At 59.4% G+C, this 18,133-nt stretch overlaps 1 protein-coding gene across 2 annotated transcripts in view; it reads left to right on the top strand.

The window, feature by feature from the left end:
• Window positions 1-17,909, top strand: part of Sh3pxd2b (SH3 and PX domains 2B) — a 74,183-nt gene extending 56,274 nt beyond the window's left edge. Inside the window, exons 9-14 of one of the 2 annotated variants that reach the window (XM_078052434.1) lie at window positions 516-599; window positions 2,593-2,710; window positions 5,674-5,900; window positions 6,548-6,597; window positions 7,688-7,813; window positions 11,797-17,909. In XM_078052434.1, the coding sequence (XP_077908560.1) occupies window positions 516-599; window positions 2,593-2,710; window positions 5,674-5,900; window positions 6,548-6,597; window positions 7,688-7,813; window positions 11,797-13,323 (2,132 nt within the window). In that variant the 3' untranslated portion in view covers window positions 13,324-17,909. The remainder of the gene's footprint in view (window positions 1-515; window positions 600-2,592; window positions 2,711-5,673; window positions 5,901-6,547; window positions 6,598-7,687; window positions 7,814-11,796) is intronic. The other variant, XM_078052435.1, reaches the window with a different exon arrangement.
• The last annotated feature ends 224 nt before the right edge of the window (window positions 17,910-18,133 follow it).

Genomic DNA, 18,133 nt, shown 5'->3' with positions numbered 1-18,133 from the left:
GCTTTCATGTAGTCAGACCGCAGCCAGCACACCTCAGAGTCGCTTTGCTCTGTGTCTCGGGGGCCCACCGAGTGGTAGGGGCCAGCCGGCTCAGGCTGAGGAAGGAGGTCCACTACATGGGACCTGGAGCCCCTTAGACAGTCCATGATACGGCGTGTGCGTGCCTCTGCTCCCACCTCACAGACGGGGAAAGGGTTCAGGGAGGTAGAACAACTTGCCCCAGGTCACACAGCTCGAGGGAGGCAGAGAGGCCATGTTCTCCCTCTTCTCCCACAAGGGTTTCCCTTGGTGCCATCTCCACTTATGCTAGGGATAGAATCGTGTCCACTGGTCCCCTCTCCACTCAAGTTCAAGGTGATAAGCAGGTGCTCGGCCTCCCTGAGACTCCAGGGCCTCAGCACTGACTCAGGATTCCTCTCAGGGAACAGGGGCCTGTGCCCCCTTGGCCCCGGGACAATTGAGTGCCTTCTTCTCACCTCTGTCTCTGCCCTCCCCTCCACATGCTGCCCGTCCAGTCTCCTGGAGGTACTGGTCTTTGCCCCGGCCCGTGGGCCGCCGCCGGACGCTGGGGGACTTGTACTCCTCCAGCTGGCGCCAAGGTGCCTACCGCGGAGTTGTCTGCCCGTTGGGTGCCTGGACATCTGCATGAGCCTCTGCCCGGCACTGCCCGTGCCTGTTGCATGTGAGAAGCGCTGGTCTGTCCTCCTGTGTGTGTGTGTCGGCATGGGAGTCAGGGAGGGGGAGCCTGAGCCCTGTCAGCCCCGGGCCCGGAACTTTCCCGGCTTAAAAACCGTAACGCTGACCCCGCAGCCTGCTGCTGCCATCGGGCCTTCTGAGTTGGGTGGGCAGAAGCAAGGTCTATTCAATCATGTCCCTGGAAAGCCCAACAGAGGGCTAGCTTCAGACATGGCTTTATCCAGGGGCTTGAGAATGTCCTCAGGACCTGCAGCTCTTGCCACCTCTCTGCCCTGTTCTCTGCCTTGTTGGCCCCATTCTCTGTGGTGACAGTAGTTCTAGGTACCTTCAGGGACATCCACCAAAGATAGGGCTTCTCCTTCAACTCAAGCCCCAGGATTGGGTCTTGCTGACCCACCTGGGTCCCATGGCATCCCTGAACCAGTCCCAGAGGTGGGAGGGTGCAGCACTGAGGCTGGCCGGGCTCACCTAGTCATTCCCTGACCCAGGAGGTGGGAAGCCTGGCCTCCCCAGCCTCCCATGGGCAGAGGCTAACAGGCCACCAGGGGAGGGCACATGGGTGCCAGACAGGCCACTTCAGCACCCATGACACTCCTACAAGGACTTCATTGCACCTGTCTGGAATTGCTCGGCCTCCGTGGTCCCAGAGAGAGCCTCGTGGGTGCTGGGGAATCCCGTGCCGTGCAGCCACAGGGTGAGGGGATGCGGGAGGCCAGGGTCAAAGGGCTGACTGCGCCCACACTCAGGCCCACACGGCAGCCCTGCAGCCCAGACCAGGCAGAGCCTCTGTGCGGCCTTGAGCCCCCACTTCCGCTGACCACGGCCGGTGCCCAGCCTCGGCTTCCATGGGCCTGGGAGCCGCTAACTGCTGAGGATCCGTGCATACTGCTGCCCCCACAGAGCAGGTCACCAGCCAGGTCCTCACACAGACCCCAGTGCTCCCGCCTCCCTCTGCAGCAGGGGGTGGCCTTGATGGCTTGTAACGTTTCCCAGAGTCACCGAGGCCACGCCAGCATACAGCCTTGGCACTGGCTCCGTCACCTGGTGACTGAACTGTAACCGGAGCTGGCAGCCTCCCCTCTCCTTGCCAGGCCCCAGGATGGTATCCACATCTCTCCACTTCTCCCCCAGGGCTGGCCTGCTCTCTGGAGCCCCTGTCTGGGCAGCAGTGAGCAGCGCCCCGGAGCCTGGCCTCGGGCTGCCCGCTGCTGTGGACCCAAGGCTTCGAGCATCGTTAGTGAAAGGTCAAGACCTGCTGCCAGCTAGGGAATGGATGTGGCTGGCCGTCCCCACCTCGGGGGTGTTCACCCTGAAACTTCTGCTGCCCAAGTCCAGCTCATCTCTGAATTCTCTCCTCTCCCAGGCGAGGAGCCCCGAGGGTATAACTGGCCCTGTGTGAGCCAAGTGGCTCCAGCCGGCCTGGGGACTTGTCCAGTTACTGAGTGCTGGCTACTTTACCCGTGAGCAGCGATATCCCAGGCTCATGCCCAGTGCTAGGGGAGGGACTGGCCAGGGCGGACACAGCTCGGCTCCTGGGTTCACAGCCCAGCGGAGCTCACAGATGCAGGACAGGATGCGCAGTGTGTGCGTGTTAGAAAGCCGTCCCTGGACGGGCCATCAGCCTGAGGACGGGGACGTGGATGCCACGGGCTGGAATATTGCATGAGGTGGTCGAGGACACTGACCTTGAAGGACAGGCCTGGAAAGGGAGGGGGGAAGTGCTGCTGGTGCTTTTGAGGGACTGGATCTGCCCTGGGTCCTGGGTCCTGGGTCCTGATGCTGCTGGCACTTAGGGATCCACAGCAGGTGAGGCCAAGTCTACCTCCGCGTCACCCCAGGGATCAGAGTCCTGGGACACTTTGTCTGTTTCCTCACCCAACGTCCTTTCTCCCTCAGAGGAGAAGTACACGGTCATCTACCCGTACACAGCCCGCGACCAGGATGAGATGAACCTGGAGAGAGGGGCCATGGTGGAAGTCATCCAGAAAAACCTGGAGGGCTGGTGGAAGATCAGGTACTGCCGCTGGTTCCCGCGGTCTCAGGGTCATGCAGGCTCCAGCCTCCAGGTCTATAAGTGATTGCAGATGAGGGAAGTTTCTGCCTGGGCCATGGAAGGACGCTTCTCAGTGCCGTTGGCCTTCTTCCCTACCCACGTCCTTCCCTAAAAACCCTTAATAAGCAAAATTGCCTTCTCCAAACACATGGAGCCAGTCAGCGGGAGCCCTGTTAAGCAAGACTGGTCTCCATCTCCAGATGTTCTGTGATGAGTGACCGGAGGCTGAGGCTGCCCACGTGAGTAGTCGCCCGCTGCAGCCCCACTGAGACCATGTGGTGCAAACCCCGCACCACGGTCACCCTCCTCGGGCCTCTGGTTTCATTTATCCCCAGATCCAGCTGCAGGGCGGGAGGCTGTACCCGGGCACTTCCTTAGCCTGCGGTGGTGCTGAACAAGCCCTACTGTTTCCCCAGCAAGAGCAAGTGGGGACAGTCACCACAGAGCAGGGCGGCGAGGCTGCCAGAGTGCTGGGGGGACGTGGGGGGCGCTGGGGTGCAGTGAAGGGGGCTCCCCCGCTCAGGGGCTTCCTGAGGGAGGGGACCTCAGAGCTGAGACACAAGAGAGTGAGGAGGATAGTGTCAGGACGTGTGGTCACCAGCCACAGCAGGGTTGCAGGGACAGCGGAGACCACAGGGACACCAGGAGGAGCGCCCTGCAGCTTTCAGTGGAGGTCCCATCCTCTGGTGGCGCTGTGACCCTGACGTGGTAGTGGTGCGCTGTGCCTTGGCCATTCCTGTGAAAGTGCAGCACGGCCGTGGGCCTCCACGGTACTTGTCAAAGGTCACAGACACCTGTGCTCGCTGCTCTCAGTGCCTCCACGCCAGGCTCCCTGAGTCCCAGGCTCCTGTGTTTGCACCCTCTCTGGAGTCCCCGTTTTCTCTTGCTAGTGGCCCTGAGAGCAGGGGGCTGCAGGCCTTCACACAGCACTGGGGCTGCTGGGCACATCCCCGGTCCCTGTCACCATGCTGGGAAGCCAGTCTTCCTGGAGCGGGGGGCTGGCACTCAGGAGACACTGGGTTGCACCGGTCTCCCAGGAGGTTATGGTAGGATGGCCGACAGGGCAGCTGAGCCTGTGACTGAGGCTCAAAGGACCCTGGGAAAGCTTCCGACTGCGTCCTTCCTCCCCGTAGCTTCTGTCCCTGTGTGATGACCTGTCTGCAGCTGAGGACGTGGATCATGTGCAGCCTGATGTGGACCAATTAGGCCAGGTTTTATTCCCTCTCAGAATACTCGAAGGCTGAGGGACGCTGAGCGGTGGCCTGCCACCTCCTGGTGGCCTGTGGTCGTGGAGACCTGTTCTCATTGAACCCAGGGCTGTGACCCCCTAAGTGGCTCTTGACAGGAGAGCGGCCCACCACTGGCCGTCTGGTCTGTCGGGTCTGTTCCGCTTTCCAGAGGCATGGCTGGCTGCCCGAACTGTGGGTGCTGGTCAATGCCGAGCCCACATGCTCCGAGCTGTGACGTTGGACGGTTTCCACAGTGTGGCTACTTCCACTCTGGCCAATTTCAAGCTAACGGCGTGAAGTCACTAAGCATGGAGTCCAGAAGGAGTGTGCACCCAGCGGCTGCCCCGGCACACCTCTATCCAGGAGGCCCCCTCCAGTCATGGCTGTTAATCTCAGCCCTGCCGCACAGAGGACTGAGTGGCCACTGCACTTGGTGCGTTTTGTCTGGGGGCTGTGAGCTGCTCCGTCTGGGACCCGGGCAGCCCACAGTTGAGTGGCAGCTGGCCCAGGCCAGCTCCTCGTCCCCTGGACAGGCATCTCACCCAAGGTGAAGCAGCATGGGTGGGGCCGAGCTCTGCACCAGCACAGGGTTGTCGGGAACAGGCAGCAGCCAGGGGGTCTGGATGCCCACCTGCTAGGCTTGCCCGTGACGTCGGCTGGGCGCTTCTCCCCTCGGCACTCGGCCTCCGTCTGTAAACAGACCCCATCCCAGCGCTCCGCACCGGGTGTGTGGAGGATTTCAGAGGTTTGAGTTTTGGAATAGTGGCACATGTGGACTGAGGTGACTCAGGGACGCACCTGAGTCTGAGCACGGAACTCGTTCGCATCTCAGAGGCACCTGTTCACAGAGCCTCGATTTTTGTATGGTATTTTGGGCGCACCTGCATCTCCACTGCACCCATCACCTGAGGGCAGGTGTAGACATTTAGGCTTTAGACTCTGGAGCATGTCACCTGGAGGGGGGGCGCTCAGCCTGCCTCCTCTGCCCCCAATCCAGCTGGGATTGAGTACAGAAGTGGTGCGAGGGCGAGGGGCAGGCTGCCAGAGGAGGTGCCCACGAGGCCGGCCTCCTTGTCATGCTGTCGTCCTCACCGCAGGGTTTCGAGGGGACCACTGTGAAGCCGTCACAGTGGTGGTGACAGGTCTGTGGCGGTTCCCTCAGCACCATGCCCACTAGCATGTCCACTGTCCTCCTGTTCCCCCTCAGCTCACACACCCAGGCACCAGTGTGGACTTAACTCACCGTGACCTCCCCAGCACTTCATTCCAACTGGTGGTGCCACCAGTGTCATGGCGCTGGGATGACAGAGCCTGCTGGAGACATGAGGGCAGCGTGGAAGTGGGCCTCCTCCCCAGGAGGGTGGGAGAGGCTCTCGTGAGGAATGGAATCGAGCAGAGCCAGGAAGGAGAGGGACAGGCAAGGATCACCAAGGACAGGATGCGCCGGGGTCAGAGGCACGGGGCGTTTAGGAGACTGCAGCTGGGCAGGGCAGTGGCCTGGAGGCTGCTGTGTGAGGCCATCAGAGGCCCCGTTGGAAGGGCCTGCAGTGCCTGGCAGAGGGCTCAGTGTCATCAGAAGGCCTGGCCCTGGGCAGCCTGGCCTGTTGTTCCTACCCGCTGGGGCCTGAGCGTGACTCTCAGCAGGAGCCTGGTGACCTCCCATGGGCCTGACCAGTCCCTTCCTCCTCCTCCCAGGTACCAAGGCAAAGAGGGCTGGGCCCCTGCCTCCTACCTGAAGAAGACCAGCGGGGAGCCCTTGCCCCCAAAGCTGGGCCCAGGCTCGTCTGCCCCCTCGGGCGCCCTTGACCTGGACGGCATCTCCCGGCAGCAGAGCCCCGTGGCCAGGGAGAAGGAGCTGCTCAACAATCAGAGGGATGGCCGCACCGAAGGCCGCGCGGCACCCGATGGCGATGTCCGGCAGAGTGAGTGACTTTCCCCCTGACCAGAGTGGTCTTCTTGTGGACCCCGAGTCCCAGAGCTGGGCAGCCTGGCTCCAGGGTGAGGCCCCCAAGCGCAGGTGTGTTCGGCTCTGCTCACCTGGGGCATCGCTCAGTCTGGGCTTCCCCTGGCCACGAGCCAGGCCCAGTGACATCTGTTGCGTGCCCACCGCTGGCCAAGAGCCTTGGCAATGTTTACATCCCCTGCCCAGGAGGTGCACGCTGTGCCTGTTCCACAGGACACGGCCTTGTGGTCCAGAGAGTCCAATCACCTATTTGTCCTGTGCTGAGGCCCTTGAGCCTTGGAGCCAGGCCAGGACCCTTCTCCACGTGGCTCTGAAGCCTGCACTTCTTGCCCTTGCTGGAAAGTTCTCTGTTGCTTGAGGACACTCTCTGTCCCCTTTGGTTCCTGAGTGGAAAAGATCCAGGCAGTGCCACACTGACAGGGTCCTGAGCCACCCAGGGAAGAGCGCAGACACCTCTTCTCTCCCAGGAGGGTCTCGGCAGCAAGCTGACTGGTGCGGAGCTTGCGCCCCACCCTCTACAGGACAGCTGGCCCCTCCTGGTGTCCACACCAGGAACTTCACACATGGAGCTCTGCCATGATGGAAATATGTCTCTTTTCTCCACAGGATCACCAAAGATGAGGCAGAGACCCCCTCCTCGCCGGGACATGACCATCGTAAGTGGACCATCAGGGATGCCGCAGATCCTCCAGGCCTTTGCCCTGTCCAAAGCTCTCTTCCTGTCCATGCAGCAGCCTGGTGAAGCAGGCAGTGCAGATCACTGTCCCCTCTGCAGGTGGAAAGACGGATCCAGGCAGGGAAGCCATCTGCCCAGGGTCCTCTGCCCCTGTGTCCTGCTCTCGCCCCACTTCTCCAGATCCTCTGCCCAGGCCCAGGCTGAGGAGGCACAGGGATGGCACCTGTGGTGCCGTTCTGATATCCTGCTCCACATCTGGGGTTCTCCAGCTGCCTTGTTAACAGGTGGGGCCTCCCTTCTCTGAATATCCAAAATCAAACTTTAAGCACCAAGATGACACACTACGGAAAATTCCACACCTGACCTCACCTGCCGGGCTGCTTTCAAAACGCAGGCACACTAAAAATATTGTCTAATGCCATCCTTCAGGTCTGTGGATGTGAAACACACATGAGAGAATTTCATGCTTGGACTTGGGTCCCCAGACTTCCCGTTATATGGTGCGGTGATCCCAACCCAAAGCTCTCCTGGGCCCACGTGTTTTGGACAGGGGTTGTCCCACTGTGCCCTGAGCTGCTGCCCTGTTTTGGAAGGCCTGCCGTTCACTGAGCACCATGCAGTGCACTGGCAACTCACTGTGGTGACCGGTGTGACCCTTGCAGCCGGCCACCAGGCTGAGACCTTCCATGCTCCCTCTGCCTGAGGCCAGACTGAGGCTCAGAGGGGAGACCACTGCCCAGGGCCACACCCGTCACCAGTTTTCCCCACCCAGCTAGCCTGGCCCGCGAGCCTGTTCTTCCCGGGCCCTGCGGCCACTTCACCTCAGACCTTGTCCCGCCCCATGCTTTCATGGTGCAGCCAGATGCCCTGTGTGTCCACTCATCTCCGAGTTTGGAGGGTCAGTGAGAGCTCACTGGGAGATGCCAGTGGTGTCCTCCACGTGTCCGTCAGAATTAAGTCGATCCACCAGCACCTTCCATGGTGACCACGTGTCCCGGGCCCCTCGTCTCACCCCAGTGATGTTGTGGTGCTTGTTCCCCCTGGAATGAGCCCTATATGTGTCCTCCCAGCCTCGGGGTCTCAACCTGCCCAAGCCACCTGTCCCGCCCCACGTGGAAGAGGAGTACTACACCATCGCCGAGTTCCAGACCACCATCCCCGACGGCATCAGCTTCCAGGCCGGCCTAAAGGTCGAGGTGAGTCGGCCACTGGAGTCAGAGTCACTGCCTTATCGCACCCAAGAGAGTGTACCCAGAACACCCGGCACCCCTACCTGCAGCCCTGACCGCCCACCCCGGCCTGCCGTCTGCAGGTGGCCTGCCTGGACACTTCACACAGGTGGATGCGTGTGCCACGTGCTCTCAGAGGACCACTGAGCCACATCCTCAGCCCTATTTCATATTTTAGTTAGAGACAGGGTCTTACTGAGTTGCTTAGCGCCTCACTGTTGCTGAGGCTGGCTTTGAACTTGAGATCCTTCTATCTCAGCCTCCCGAGCCTCTGGGATTACAGACGTGGGCCACCGCACCTGGCTAAAGTAAAGATTCTTGATCCCTTCTGTGATTTCACTTTGCTCTTATTTGAGTCAAGAGATAGAGGGATTGAATTTGGAGGAATCCTGAGTTCTGTTTTAACAGAAAATCTGCCCTGATGTCATCATTAATTATGCATATGTGTACCTAGTGCCTCCATGGGACTAGGTGGGGATGGGGCTGGGAGGGAACATTGTATGGCTAGAGCTGAGCGTGAGGAAGCCGAGCAGCCTGAGGGTACCCCGTGGAGCTGCCCAGGGGGGTTGGACATCGTGTTTGAAGAGGAAAGTGACCTATGATGGCAAACGGAAGCTGTGGCTTCCACTTGAAGGAGCAGGTGATTGACAGTGTGTGACCCAGGAAGGAAGTACCCAGTGGAGAGGTGGGAGCATCAGCCTGATCACAGGGGTGGGAAGCACCGGGAGGCGAAGGAATGGGAACACTGGTCGCAAGACACTCTAGGAGCTTGGCTGTGGAGAAAGGCAGAAGTCAGGGACAAAGGCAGGACGTGAGCAAGTTGACTGGCTTCTGAAAGCTCGGTTTTCAGCGTACTGGGAGGAATTCTGCTTTGAGGTACCAGTGTGCTCAGGCAGCCCGAGCAGGGGTCCTCACCGTCACCGTCATCATGACCACAGTCACCATCACCACACAGGTGCTGTAGGTCTGCTTCAGACCTGGCTGGCAGAGGCGCCCGGAGTGGGCAGGGCTTCATCTCTGCTTGTGGCCACCGTCCTCCAAGCCCAGTCCATCCACACTATTCCCAGGAGCAGGGAAGATGGCCCCAGTGCCCCAGCTCCAGCCCGTCCGCTCAGCAAGCCCAGGGGTCCCTAGGGCCAGGGTTCCGGCCATTCCACTGGCCTTCCCACTCCTGGACCTTGGATAGGACAAGAAGCCCAGGGAACTCGAGGCTGCTGTTCCCAGAAGGAGGCTCAGCTCCAGGCACACAAGAGCAAAAGAGGGCCCAGCCCCAGGCATCTCGTCTGCCCTCGCTGAGGCTGTTGGGCCTCCGAGCAGACCACGCCTGTTCCCTCTGGCTCTCCTCCCCACCTTCACTGGCGCTGACCAGCGAGCGCCTCATGCACAGCCATCCTCCCCAGCAAGCGCCCTCCAACCCAGCCTCGAGCCTCTGCCCTACTCCCCATGACATCAAGCACCACCAGAGGTGGCCTGAGGGACGTGGTGGGAAGGAGTGGTCTGAAGATGGTGACTTAGGCAGAGCTCTTTCCTTCTGATAAATTCCGCATGCTCTGTTCTCCCTTCCCATTTTTGCCTCCTGGTTCACTTCAGAATCACCAGAGTCTTCAAGATGTCTTCACGGAGCCACAGCTTCCTAGTAGTAGGGCTGCCGCAACAGCTGGACTCCTCGTCCAGGCTGCCGGGGGTGTGGTTTACTGTGATGATGGTCATGGTGGCGGTGATCAGGTGGGGGGTGGTGTCAGTGGTGGAGATGATGTTGATGGTCATGGTGGTAGTGATGTTGATGATGGTGATGGTGGTTGTGGTGATATGGTGGTGATGGTGATAGTGCTAGTGATGTTAGTGATGGTTATAATCATAATGATGGTGGTGATGGTGATGTGGTGGTAGTGATGATGGTCATGGTGGTGGTGGTGACAGTGATGAGTTGGTGGTGATGGTGGTAGGGATGATGTCAGTGATGGTGATGATGACGTTGGTGATGGTGATGATGGTGGCGATGACGATGTTGGTGGTGGTGATAATAACAATGGTGGTGGTGGTGGTGACAGTGGTGGTTATGATGATGACTGCACTAGTGATGATGATCATGACAGTGACGGTGGTGACGATGTGATGATGATACACGTGCCTCTTCAGTGCATGTATCTTGTCAACTGACTTGATAATGAACCTTTACAGAAGTCCTGTGAGGTCATAATCATCAGCCACTTTTAAGATGAGCCTCAGAGGAACTGGGTAAATGGATCCCCAAGGTTACACAGCTAGTAAGTGGCGGAGCCTGGGTTGGAACCAGGTCTCTGTGCCACAATCCTGTGCGCAGAGCAGAAGCGTAACAGATCCTCCTTGGTGCACAGTCTGTGGTCCTGTTTCTGCTGCCTTGGGTGTGGGACTTGATCTTGGCACTGTGGGTTCACGTGAGTGCTGATGAGGACCCTGTGCCCAGCGCTGCCCTCGTGGTCGGCGCTCACAGCCCTCATCCTGTGCTGCACAGAGCAGGGCCTCACTCCCTGTGCTTGTCCAGTGCTGCCTGCTTTTTCCCAGGGACCTCCGCTCCAACTGAAGGACAGACCACACTGGCTGCCAGCACTTGCCGGGCGCCTGCCTGCAGTGCTGGTGCGGCTGTGAGTGGAGTTCCCAGGTGGATGTTGCTGTTTTCATCATTATCCCGGCTTGGGTTGGAATCTGGGGCGTGAGGCTTGCCCAGGCCATTTGGGAAACAGGCCATGAGCTAAAACTGACCTCAGGACCGTGGGCAGGCCCAGCCTCCTGGCTCTGTCTGTTGGTGCCATCCCTTTCCAGCCAGGCCTTCGCACCACAGCAGCAGAACCATGGCCACAGTCCTCTACCCCCGGCAGCCTCTCACCCAGGCCTGGATCCTCCACAGGGTCTGGCTCTGGAGCCCGCCTGCCTGCCTCCTCAATAGACATCAGTCACTTTGGACTTGGGCCTCCCATTGTCACTTAGTTACCTCCTTAAAGTCCTCGCCCTAGTACAGTGACATTCAGACATACTGGGTAGGTTAAGGCTTCAGCGTGTGGATTTTGCAGCACAGTTCAGCCATAGTCTCTGGGCTGTGCACCTTCACCCATGTGAATCCAGCCATCTGATCCTGCACCAAAAAGAACCAAGAAACCCACGATCTTTCAGGCTGTGGGTGATTCCAGCTACCACTGCAATCGGTGGGTGTGTGGGTGCCAAGGAGGCTGGACAGGGAGGAGCCTGCCAACTCCATCAGCCTCAGCACCCTGGATATAGCATGAGGGTGTCCTTGAGCCACTGGGTGACTACTTCATCAGTGCTCAATCAAGGAAGCGGATCAGGGTAACTTGGGCTCTGTGTGACACGTCCCTGCAGGCTGGCAGCATCCCACCTCCCAGACGGCAGGGGAGTTGATGCCCTTGTTGGGAGATGCTGGTGGCCACAGAATCAATGCCCCACCCCCGAGGGACCCTTCTGAGTACTGTCTGCAGGACCTTCAGGTGGTCCTTGGTGGCTCACGCCCCAGTGGACCTCCCCTCTCCCCTGCTCCACTTCCCTACTTGAAGGTATTAACTTAAAATTAACTACCTGCACTCAAATCCAGTCTGGGTGACTGTGGAGGAATCCAAAATTGTATAAGAACCCGCTAGGTGCGGTGGCCATGAGTATAACCCCAGCTACTGGGGAGGCTGAGACAGGAAGACGGCTGGAGCCCAGAGTCCCAAGCTGGACTGGGCAACAAGGTGAGACCCTGTCTCAAAAACACACACACAAATCATATTGGATGAGAACCTGCCCTCTGTAAGATGCACTAAGGCAGGGAAATGGCTCCATAGGCCTTTAGGAGAACCTGCAGAGTTCAAAGGCACAGCTGCCAGCACTGGGTGGCATGTGAGTTCTTCTAGGCCATTCTGATCTGCCTGCCCTCATGCCACACTGCCACCTTGCTAACCTCTGTCCCCTTACAGGTGATCGAGAAGAATCTGAGCGGCTGGTGGTACATTCAGATCGAAGACAAGGAAGGGTGGGCCCCAGCAACCTTCATCGACAAGTACAAGAAGACCAGCAATGCCTTGAGACCCAACTTCCTGGCTCCCCTGCCCCAAGAGGTGGCCCAGCTCCGGCTGGGGGACGCAGCGGCAGTGGAGAACAACGTGGGCAGCGAAGCCGTGGGCCCCTCCCGGCCCCTGCCTGACACCCCGCACGGTGCCCTCGACTCTGGGATGTCCTGGTGCAAAGAGTGGAAGGGTGGGAAGGAGGCCCTGAGGAAGGCGTCCGCAGACGCGTCCTCGTCGGCAGGCTACGAGGAGATCTCAGACCCCGGCCTGGAGGAGAAGCCCAGCCTCCCTCCGCGGAAGGAGTCCATGATCAAGTCGGAGGGGGAGCTGCTGGAGAGGGAACGGCAGAGGCTGGAGCAGCTCCGCGGCTCCTCGCCGAAGCCTCCTGGCATGATCCTGCCAATGATTCCGGCCAAGCACTCCCCGGCCCGGGACGGCAGGAAGCCAGAGCCCAAACCTGAGAAAAGCAAGTTGTTCCAGCTGAAGAATGACATGGGGCTGGAGTGCGGCCACAAGGTCTTGGCCAAGGAAGTGAGGAAGCCCAACCTCCGGCCCGTCTCCAAGTCCAAGGCTGAGCCCGAGGAGAAGCCAGAAGCCGTCCCCCAGAATCCATTCCTGAAGTCCAAACCTCAGGTCAGGCCCAAACCAGCTCCTTGCCCCAAGACAGAGCCACCTCAGGGCGGAGACCAAGTGGATATCTGCAACCTTAGGAGTAAGCTCAGGCCCGCCAAGTCCCAGGAGAAATCCTCACTGGACGGGGAGAGCACCCTGGCTGCTGGGGGCCAAGACATGGCCTTCAGCCGAAGCTTCCTTCCAGGTGGGGAGGGACCTGGCCGTGCCCAGGATAGGCCTGGCAGACAGGATGGACTCAGCCCAAAGGAGCTGTCCTGCAGAGCTCCCCTGCGGCCAGCCAAGACCACCGATCCTGGGCCCAAGAATGTGCCCGTCCCTGTCCAAGAGGCGACCCAGCAGAGACCTGTGGTCCCACCCCGGAGACCACCGCCCCCCAAGAAAGGCTCCTCCTCGTCTTCCTCCAGACCCCTCCCAGAGATCAGAGGGCCACAGCCGGAAGCCAGCGAAAGCAAGGCAGCTGCTGCCCCCGGCCGTGCCCTCCTCGTGCCCCCAAAGGCCAAACCTTTCCTCTCCAACTCCTCGGGGGGCAAAGGCGGGCTGGGGCCTCGGGCAGCCGGCAAAGCGGAGGACCACAGAGAGAGGGCAGCTGCGGCCTCCTTGCCCGACATCGACGGCCTGAAGGACTCTTTGTACGTGGCCGTGGCCAACTTTGAAGGAGACGAAGACACGGGCAGCTTCCAGGAGGGGACAGTGTTCGAAGTCCGGGAGAAGAGCAGCAGCGGCTGGTGGCTGTGCCAGGTCCTCAGCGGGGCCCCTTCCTGGGAGGGCTGGATCCCCTCCAACTACCTCAGGAAGAAGCCCTAGCGCCCTCCTGCCGGAGGCCAGCTGCTGCCGGCGGCCTCCCCACATATTTAATGGCCTCTTAATTTATCCGACTCCACAGTTCGGCTCCTCCCCTGGGAGGCTGGAGAGTGAGCGGCTGACCCAGAGCCAGGTCTCCCCCTGTGGTGGCACCCCAAAGGTGCACGCCACAGCTCCCGCTCAATGGGGGTCCTCGCCAGCACCCTGCCTTAACAGACCTCCTCCTCTTGACCAGTGGCGGTGACTCTCCCAAGCCTCCAGGACCAGCTCCTGTCACCAGGAGGAGTTCCACGCTGGCTCCCCCATTGCCTGGAGAGGCACAGGACGGGCAGCCTGCCCGGTCTACCGTGACTTGCTCTGATTCTCCATGTTTCTAGAAGCCCAGGCGCTTTGCTCACTGTCTCCCAAATGCCTGGTGCCGGGAAGAGCGGTGGCCAGTAGGCATCAGCTCCGTTGCCAGTCCCCAGGAAAGTGGCCTCTTCCCCAAGCCCCAGGCCCTCCAGCTTCTGAGGCTCCAGCAGATGCCGCTCCCCCAGGAGGGGCCTGGAGGTCCACCAGCCACCCTGCTCCCGTCTTCTGCCTTGGACCTGAGCAGTGCCACAGGCTGGCCCCGGCCCCAGCACGCTTCATTTCCTGCTGCAGGCTCTGCGCCACCTGGGGCTCTTCAATGCGAACTCCTGTCCCCTGCTTGGGACATTTCATGTTTGTCTTCCTAGGACCAGAGGCTCGAGGTTGTCTGAGTAAGGGTCCATTCACAAGCCACGCCCCTCGTGAGCACCCCCCCCCCCCCCCGCCGCCAGTAGCCAACAGGTGCCAAACATGACGTGGCACTTAGCACTCATGGTTTAGTGCTCACAGAGACCTCCGTCACCAGGCCCATTCATAGATGAGGAAACTCAATTCAGCCAAGGACGTGCTAGCCAGGAAGAGAGGAAAGAGGATTTCTGACCAGGCTGCCCGAGTTCCCCCACAGGGAAAGGCAAACCAGTCACATGAAGGGGGCCGCCAGGAGAGGTGGCCCTGTGGCTTCTTTGTGGTGTGAGCAGGGGACACCTGCTCCCCCACCTGATGTCCCTCTCAGGCCCCTGCAGCATATATAGCAGGCTGCCCCAGCTTGGGGGGACTGTGGGGTCCTGGTTGGCTGGCACAGACCCTATTCCCTTCTCCCGTGCTGGTGCCCCTGAGGGGATAAGGCCGATGGGACAGAGGGAGCTGAGGTGGCCTCTCCCCTGCCAGCCATGAGGGGCTCTGGTGGCTCACAGGCCAGCAGCCAGGTCCCTGCAGAATAAAGCATGGTGATTAGGAGCCCAAGAAGGAGGCAGGCGCCCAGGGCCAGGCAGAGGCCGCCCGTCCCTCCCTGTCCCTCCCTGCCCTGGCTTCCTGCTCTCTCTGGCACATGGAGGAGATCTCCCTGTGTGTACACCCCAGGAGAACCAGGCAGCCTTCTACCGATTTGACTGAAAAGGCACCATTCTGCAGAAGTAGAATCGGGACCCAGGCTTTCCAGCTCCCATCCCAGAGATCTCTTCTGTGTGCCGGCTGCTGGTGTGTGACGAGAGCCCTAGAACCCAGCCCACTGCCCTTCCATGCCCCAGAGACCTCCGGTGCAGAGCGTTCACCTGCTGCCACGTCCCATTGTCCTTCTGCTAGAGGGAATGCTTGCATCTACCTGCCGTGCCAAAGATCTGTGCAGAGAGCCTTCTTCTGCACCCCAGCCCCGGGCCGCACCCTGGGCTCTGGCCACTTCCACAGGCGTCCCACTCAGTCCACGGTGGCACGCCAGCCCTGCGTCCTTGCCTCAGCCTGAGCTCTCTCTTGCAGGGCTTGATTTGTGCCCCGACCTGGAGGAAGGTGGCAGTGACGGGAACGGGAGGTGGGAGAGGACCACCCCTATGTGCGGCCCTCCACGTGGGAGGCCCAGCATGGTTTAACTGCGGTTTGGACCTTGTTGATTAACCTGTTTGTGGAGCTGCTTTACGGGGTCTGACTACCTTTCCAAAGACACAGCTGACTGGTTTTCTTTCTGATTCGCCTCTGGTTTCAGTGACATTTTCAGGCATTTTGGAAGCACCTACTGCATCTCAGACGCTGGGTAGACCAGGGTGTGGGGGCTCTAATGCGGGCTGTGAAGAGCTCCACGCTTTGTCCACTGAAGGAGTATCAGTGGCCTCACGTCCCTCTCCCCCTGGGTCAGCCAGTGGGACCAGACCTGCTCTGCCCTCCTGTGGGTAGGATGTTTTCCTGCAAGTCAAAGAACTTGCCTTTTAGAATATTCTAGCGCTGACAGGAACTGTGTGGCATGGAAGCCCCTTCCTCCATGTTGGCTGTTCTTTGCTGGAGTCACCTCTATGGCCTGAGGACTCCTGTGTCTGCTCACTGCTGCAGTGGTGGACATGCCCCTAGGCAACTAAGCTGTCTGGGTCTCTATGACAGAGACCCTCCTCGCTGTTCTTGCTTGGGGACTTAGGTTTACGGTATCCAGGACGATGCTCACTAGTCTGGGAGCAACTGACGAAGCTTATGCAGAATTCCCTGGAGTCTTGGCCAGGAAAACATCTGGGGCCATCAGTGACACCGTGCCACATATCAACAGGTCACCTCACCGGCTCTTCACCACATCCCCTCCTTTATTCTCGAGACAATCCTGCGAGGGGAACCGGTACACAGCGATGCATGAGGGTGGAGTCCCGTGCCCGACCTCATCCAATCAGTGCCTCACTGGGACTCAGGTGGGGGACTTGCTCTTCCTCGTGCCCTGACCTTCCTGCCCCTTCAGAGGTGAAATGTGCACTGGGCTCCCAGGGGGCCAGTCTCTGAAGTTGGCTGTCACCACCCCTTGGTCAAACATTTCAATAGGTCAGAAGAGAAGTGCCAGCCAAGGGTGGGCACAGGTGGGTTTTTGCCTACTCACTTCCGCTCACTGCCTTGTGCCGGCCACTTTATCTTACAAGCTGGGGCAGATGTACAGCTTGTCCTAGTGCCACCAAGTCTGAAAAATCTGAATTTGAGAACCACCACTTGGTAAAACAGGATTTTGCTCCGATTCTCTGCTGAGAATCAGTCTTCACCATTTGGTGACATTGGCCTTTGTCCCAGGCTGAGACTTAGGGAGAGCTGAGCTCCAGCTCGAACCACTTTTCATGCCCCCACCCTCCTAGGAAACTGCTAGAGCCACACCAGGCTTTCAGGGGTCATTTGAGCCTCTGTCACAAGGTGCTGCATAGAGTACATTTCTAGGGCAAAGTTCTTAGCCTTAAAGTGTTTCTGAGCCCCCGGGGGTTTCATTGCCAGGTGGAAAGTGGAGGAATGAATAGATGTGCCACACTGAAGGACAGGCGCCAAACTGCCCAGGACTGGGGAAGGACATTGGGCCGAGAATTGGACAGTACTTATTACTAAGTACTTATTACATGTGTAGTACTTATTACTAAGTGTAGTACTTATTACTAAGTGTCCATCCCTGAGTGGGCTACAGAGGAAACCACTCCTGCCCTCAAATGGCAGCTGACATGGTTAAGAAGAGGGCTGGGCGTGGTGTGGTGTGGAGTGCCTGCCTGGCATGTGCGTCCCATCCCCAGCACTGCAGCAGCAACCCCACAGCCTGACTGCCCTCCTTCCACTGTGCCCACCTCTTAATGGGCACCTTGCAGCCTAGCCATGGATGACCTCTTTGTCCCATCCTCTCAGGGCTCTTGTGTGCACTACAGACAGCCGTCCATACCTTAGACCAAAGATTCCCCAGCGGCAGCGGGACCTGGCCCAGGTGAGCAGGAGATGGGTTTGCAAGGAGGCCTGAGAGTGAGGGCGTTCTGCTTCCCCTGGTAGGAACTGCTCCCACCTGGAGTAGGGTCCCCTGCAGAGGTCCAGCCAGGCTCCACCCCCTCACCTGCCCATGGACCACCCTCCGAGTGTCCCTCCGAAGCGGCCTCCCCCTGCTGCATGGCCATCCTGCTCTGGTGCTAGCCTGCAAGGCCTCCAGCCCCCTGTGGCTCAACATTCCGCCTTCCTGATTCTGTGTCTCCTGCGAAGGAAGCCTTCTTGGCCCCAGAGAGGGGGCTCAGCCTCTTTGGTCCTTGGAAGGACCAGATCGTGCCATAGCCGGTGGCCTTTGCTTTCAATCTCCCATATTGAAAAAGAAGGCCCCGGGGCTAACATAGCAGTAACAATTCTAATGCAATGGAGGGTTCCAGTCCACCCCAGCGTGCCTGGCTGTGCCTTGTGCCCAGTAACTAGTAGCACCCCACTGAGACAGGACCTTGAACTACAAGCCACGCCTTCGGCTCCAGGAAGCCTCACGTCACTGGGCCACTTCTCATCCCTCCAGGAGCAGTGGGCTCTGGGCATCATTGCCGCAGCTGGTGTCTTCTCATGGGACGATGCTGGGGATCCCTGGGTACCTCAACACGGCCCATACCCTTGTGGAAAAGTGACAGGTTCCTTCTGACACAAAAGCAAACACTGAGTGTCTGATGTGAGGGGCACCTAGCTGTAGCATGCAGAGACTGTCACCTGACCAGTAGGCTTGTTCTTTGGTTTTTGTTTTTAATAAATAAAAAGTGCTTGACTGGTTTCAAGCCTCGCTGTGAGAATGACGTGTCTGGGTTTTATTGGGTGAAGGGTGCACAGCTTCCCGCCCCCAGCATCTTATCCTGTGCAGGCTGCGCTGGGGTGTTGTCCAGACTTGGGGTGCCTCCTTTCTGGGCCCTAGGGCACCTTCTTTTAGCTACAGTGTCCACAAACCCGGGGAAAGTGTCCTCTTATTTGCTGGCTCCCGGCTGTTGCCAGCTCTGCCTAAAGACGACAGCTTCCCTGT

Source organism: Ictidomys tridecemlineatus, chromosome 1, assembly GCF_052094955.1.
Source record: "Ictidomys tridecemlineatus isolate mIctTri1 chromosome 1, mIctTri1.hap1, whole genome shotgun sequence".
Classification (NCBI taxonomy): domain Eukaryota; kingdom Metazoa; phylum Chordata; class Mammalia; order Rodentia; family Sciuridae; genus Ictidomys; species Ictidomys tridecemlineatus.
The sequence above is the reverse complement of the archived record's forward strand: the minus strand, read 5'-3'. Positions and strand labels throughout refer to the sequence as shown.